At 43.2% G+C, this 5118-nt stretch overlaps 1 protein-coding gene across 6 annotated transcripts; it reads right to left on the bottom strand.

The window, feature by feature from the left end:
- Nucleotides 1-492: 492 nt before the first annotated feature.
- Nucleotides 493-3449, bottom strand: LOC147898322 (tubulin beta-1 chain-like). 6 transcript variants are annotated; one of them, XM_087379518.1, is made up of 4 exons: nucleotides 3303-3449; nucleotides 1965-2382; nucleotides 1593-1862; nucleotides 493-1488 (listed from the first exon to the last, which is right to left on the bottom strand). In XM_087379518.1, the coding sequence occupies exons 2-4, from the start codon at nucleotides 2356-2358 to the stop codon at nucleotides 815-817; spliced, it is 1338 nt and encodes a 445-aa protein (XP_087235644.1). In that variant the 5' UTR covers nucleotides 2359-2382; nucleotides 3303-3449; the 3' UTR covers nucleotides 493-814. The 6 variants fall into 6 exon arrangements, with proteins under 6 accessions (XP_087235644.1, XP_087235645.1, XP_087235649.1 ...); XM_087379519.1 differs by lacking the exon at nucleotides 3303-3449 and adding an exon at nucleotides 3215-3290; XM_087379523.1 differs by lacking the exon at nucleotides 3303-3449 and adding an exon at nucleotides 3037-3124.
- Between the last annotated feature and the right edge of the window lie 1669 nt (nucleotides 3450-5118).

The following is a 5118-nucleotide window of genomic DNA, read 5'->3' as shown; positions in this document are numbered from 1 at the left end:
AAAAATAAAGATAATAATTACCATTCTCCCAATCTTCCGCTATGTTATCGGTTATGAGTCTAACGTGATGAGATTTATGTATCCCAACAATCTCTCTCCCTCTCTCTGTCTCTCTCTTTTCAGTTAGCACTCACGATTCTGCATGCAGTGGTTAATAGTACCAGCTCAGTTAGTGAGAAAGTAATGTAATGCCCCTTGTCCTATGTAAGTAAAACTACAAGCATCATCACATTCCGATTATCCTTTGTTATCCAATAATTCCATGCAGTATCATACCTTTGGCAAATTCTATGTAAGGCAGCTACCCTTGTTCGTTACAAGGGCCGATCTTACCCATGCACTCTTAGCCCAACGACAATGGAACAACTCTGTTACCTACTGCAATCTTACACTACCCACAAAACCAAAATTAGCATGAGGCATGATTTCAGAAAGCATACAATCGTTAAAAGAGTAGCAGTGGCTACCCATGATAACATAATCCTCTGAAGATGGACAAAAAATTTGGTTCATAGAAGTGCTTATCTATTGCAAACTGCGAAGCAATACAGTACAGCCTGTTAAGTTAGAGGGAAAAGCTTGCAAATATCCAATATCCAAAGCTCAAATTATGATACTCATTAGGGAAACTGGAATCTACGGGCTGAAAGTCTTGGGAAGCCTTCTTCAAAGAAGAGGCCAGAAAACCTGCCAAGCTTGAAATTGCCAGACTTGGAAGAGTGGCAAAAGCTTGTCATTATCCAAAGCTGAACATTTTGGTACTCAAGAATGTAAAGCAAATAACCGTAACTGATAAATCTTGAGCAGTCTTGTTCTAAGCGCCCAGCGCTTCATCCTCGTCCTCATATTCACCTTCATCATCTGCACTGGCATCTTGATACTGCTGATACTCGGAAACCAAGTCATTCATGTTGCTCTCTGCTTCGGTAAACTCCATCTCATCCATTCCCTCCCCTGTATACCAGTGCAAGAAAGCCTTTCTCCTAAACATGGCTGTGAATTGTTCCGACACACGTCTGAACATCTCTTGAATGGAGGTGGAGTTGCCCACAAATGTTGAAGCCATCTTCAAGCCCGTCGGAGGAATATCACATACGCTGGACTTCACATTATTTGGTATCCACTCCACAAAGTATGATGAATTCTTGTTCTGCACATTGATCATTTGCTCATCAACTTCCTTAGTGCTCATACGCCCTCTGAACATGGCTGAGGCAGTCAGATACCGTCCATGGCGAGGATCTGCAGCGCACATCATGTTTTTGGCATCCCACATCTGTTGGGTGAGTTCAGGTACGGTAAGAGCTCGGTACTGCTGCGATCCTCTTGAAGTGAGAGGAGCGAAACCCACCATAAAGAAGTGGAGCCTTGGAAAGGGAATCAGATTGACGGCCAGTTTACGCAGGTCGGAGTTCAACTGCCCAGGGAATCTTAAACAGCATGTGACTCCACTCATGGTTTCTGAAATAAGGTGGTTCAGATCTCCGACTGCATAAGAAGTTTAACTTCAGCTATCAGACAAACTCTCAATGGAAGATAACAGCTTATCAAGGCAGAAAGCATATGCAACACAGTCGATCGCGAGGGACTACATGTAGGAGTAGTCAGCTTCAAAGTGCGGAAGCAGATGTCGTACAAGGCCTCGTTGTCCAGCACCATGCACTCATCTGCGTTCTCGACGAGTTGATGAACAGACAAAGTCGCATTGTAAGGCTCAACCACTGTGTCGGAAACCTTTGGAGAGGGGAAGACGGAGAACGTGAGCATCATTCGATCCGGGTATTCCTCTCTGATCTTAGAGATCAAGAGAGTACCCATGCCGGAGCCAGTGCCTCCTCCGAGAGAGTGGCAAACCTGAAATCCTGGAGGGAAATACGCACAATGCATCGTTTCAGCAACAAAAATTCGTCGACGAAACGAAGGATACGAGTTGAAAGAAACAATGCCAGAGATCTACAGCACACCCTGAAGACAATCGCAATTCTCGGCCTCTTTGCGAACCACATCGAGCACGGAGTCGATCAGCTCAGCTCCCTCCGTGTAGTGCCCCTTCGCCCAGTTGTTTCCGGCTCCAGTTTGACCAAACACGAAGTTATCAGGGCGGAAAATCTGCCCGAATGGACCTGTCCGCACACTGTCCATGGTTCCAGGCTCCAGATCCATGAGCACAGCTCTTGGGACGTAGCGGCCTCCGCTCGCCTCGTTGTAATAGACATTGATCCTCTCGAGCTGGAGGTCAGAATCGCCCTGGTAGCTGCCCGTGGAGTCGATTCCATGCTCGTCACAGATCACCTCCCAGAACTTGGCGCCGATCTGGTTGCCGCACTGCCCACCTTGAATGTGCAAAATCTCTCTCATTCTGCCCCCCTGAAATGCAAGGACCTGCAACCGGAGGCACCCAACGTTCAACAATGTAGAGACACTGGACTGACGGAACAATTGAAGCAAGATCTAATGCAGACATACTGAGAGCGAGGAGAGGCGGTGAGGCAGGCAACTAAAGCTCGACCCAAAATGCAAACAATGCGAGAAACAGCAAAAAGATACTTGATCTGTATAAAGCAGGACTTGCAAGCAGATCTAAGATTGAGCTCGGTGAGGAGACGAAAGGCAGATCTGAGAAGCTTCAGCAAGAATGAGAGCAATGCATGCAATAAGAGAAACAGAACCTAAAGCAGAAACCGTCCAAAGCACAGATACTGGAGTGAATACTGTTAGGTCGGTGCAAAGCCAAACAGAGCTAAAGTTAGGCCTGTTCAGAAGTGCACGTGAAGTGGATCCTAAACTTAATCTTGATCCAGAGAAAGGGAGGTGGATCGAGAAGAGAAAAAGATGAGAGCAATGGACACGACACAAAAAGAAGAGACAGTCCCAAGCATAAAAAGGCGAGCCTTGCATGGAGAGCTGAGCTGAGCTGATGAGCTTGAGCTTGATGGACAGTCTGAGAAAAAGGTTGTGAAAGTGATGTGGGCAAAGGAGGAAAAGCTGGATCTCAGATGTGAGAGAAACAGAGAGGAGCCAGGCATGAAACAAAACCTTAGATGGGCAGTGTTGGAAAAGTCCAGGCACCTGCAAAGGAGAGCTGAAAGAGAGCTTCTTTGTAGAGTCAGTGATTTGGGGGAAGCATGAGAAAGCTCTTTGCAGGAAGGAAGCAAGAAAGGAAGTTAAGGTGCACAATGCATGAATGAATGAAAGACGCAGTGAAGGAACTAACAGAAGATTAAGCTCCAAGAAGCTTGAACCAATGTCACAGAGCAATAGAAACTACAGAGAGCTCAACCAAGCTGAAGAAGATGAAGCACCTGGCAGAGTAGCTCTTGTTGTTGTTGTTGTTGATGCTCACTCCACCTCCAACAACCAGCCTAAAGAATGTGTATCTTGCAAAATAAATCCTCCCACATATAGGCCTACACCCTAACCCTAACTTGCACTACATGGGTCACTTGGTCACTCTCCCTCCTTTCTTGCAATCCAAACTCTCCCCTCCTACATAGACATAATAATGATACTACACCATAGATGTTTTTTGCCACACATGGGGTGTGTAAAACGGTAGCCCATCAATATCATCTCCCTAGTGCTCTACACTTGAGTGAACTTAACCTAGCTCTAATGGTGCTCATATCGTATGCCACTCTTCCATAGCCTCTAATGGCTAACCGTGTCAACTCCAAGCGCATGGAACTCTAGTGCTCATATGATATCTCAACACATGAAACTTTGCTATCTCTTGTGTTAAAGACCCTATTTAAAAACTCATTTATATATTGTAGAGGTGGCTTAAGAACCCCCTAAAGTGATGATTAGATACCCCATTTGTGTACATATTTCTAGGGAGAGCCATTAAACACCCTTATATGAACTTTTTATTTAATATCCTACTAATTAGTTGGAATAGATTTATGAAAAGTGACAAAGGGCATTCCTATCCCACCACATTACCAACCATATCAAAAGCCACCTCATGGAGAAAGGCATGTGTAATAAGCCCCACTATAGAGCTTTATCATCTCTTTCAAAATGTACGTAAACCTATGGATGTGACTAGGTTGGGGAAGGGTCACCCATTCCACTTGTTGTTTTTTGGCTAGTGAAACGGTAACTCCCCATTCCACTTGTTGTGGTTGAGGAAGTTTCTCATTGTTGTCATCCACCAATTCCTATAATGATCACATTATGGGTCTTTCCCTTAATAGTAATATTTTATTTAATCCCAAGATTTTGTCCAAAAGGATAGTGCCTTAGCTCAGAGTAGTATGTTAATGACACCTTACCTCTCCTTTTCACTCCCTCTCACCCATCTAATGAATATGAATAACAATGTTTTACGGATTAGGGGTGATAATAATGTGGGTATAAAGAGAGACTTTGATCGTCAAAAAGTCTTCAATCAATGGTCACTTCTCATAATGAAAGGTAATCTACTTGCTTATGTAAGAAAGTTGAATTCTATGAAATTTGAGATGGGAGTTGGGTGGCTTTGTACACTTATGTTTTTTTAAATTTCTAGAGTCCATCATTTTTGGCCTTGCAAGACGTCAGTTTTCAGGGGTTGCTCTAGGTTTGGTTTGCATATATAATGGGTCTTCTTTACTAGAAAGCACATAACATAATAGGGTCAAGTGCAATCGGAGTCTAGTTTTCTAGTTAAAATCCAAATGTCTCTTGCAAGTAAGAGGCAATTTGATAGAAGCCATGCAAGAAGCACTGAGGGAAGTGGCTAAAAGCCTCCTAATGTAATGGATTCACCTTGTATTAATAAAATCATATATCTTTTTAGTTTTCATATTTAACTTCTCTTAGCTATTAAAAAACGTACATGTTGTGACCATAGACATGTGCCTAGCACAAACATGGAGGGAGGGGTAAGAGGGGGGAACATGGGGGGAGTTTTAAAGTTTTAATTTAGTTTAAAGCAAAAATAGCTAGTCTATATTAGTTTTTTGCTACTCTCGAGCTACAATTGATGTGACTCTTTGAGGATCTTCATATTTGTTTTATAATGGGTTGCCACGAGCCAGGATATTTATAAACCAAAGATGAACATACACATATAAGTCCAAATGTTAGATCAAGTGATAAATTATTACTTCCATCTATAGATAAACTTGGCGCTTC

The sequence above is a fragment of the Dipteris shenzhenensis genome, chromosome 9, assembly GCF_047967505.1.
Source record: "Dipteris shenzhenensis isolate YYH24624 ecotype China chromosome 9, Dip_SZ_1.0, whole genome shotgun sequence".
NCBI lineage: Eukaryota > Viridiplantae > Streptophyta > Polypodiopsida > Gleicheniales > Dipteridaceae > Dipteris > Dipteris shenzhenensis.
This window is presented reverse-complemented; position numbering and strand designations above follow the sequence as displayed.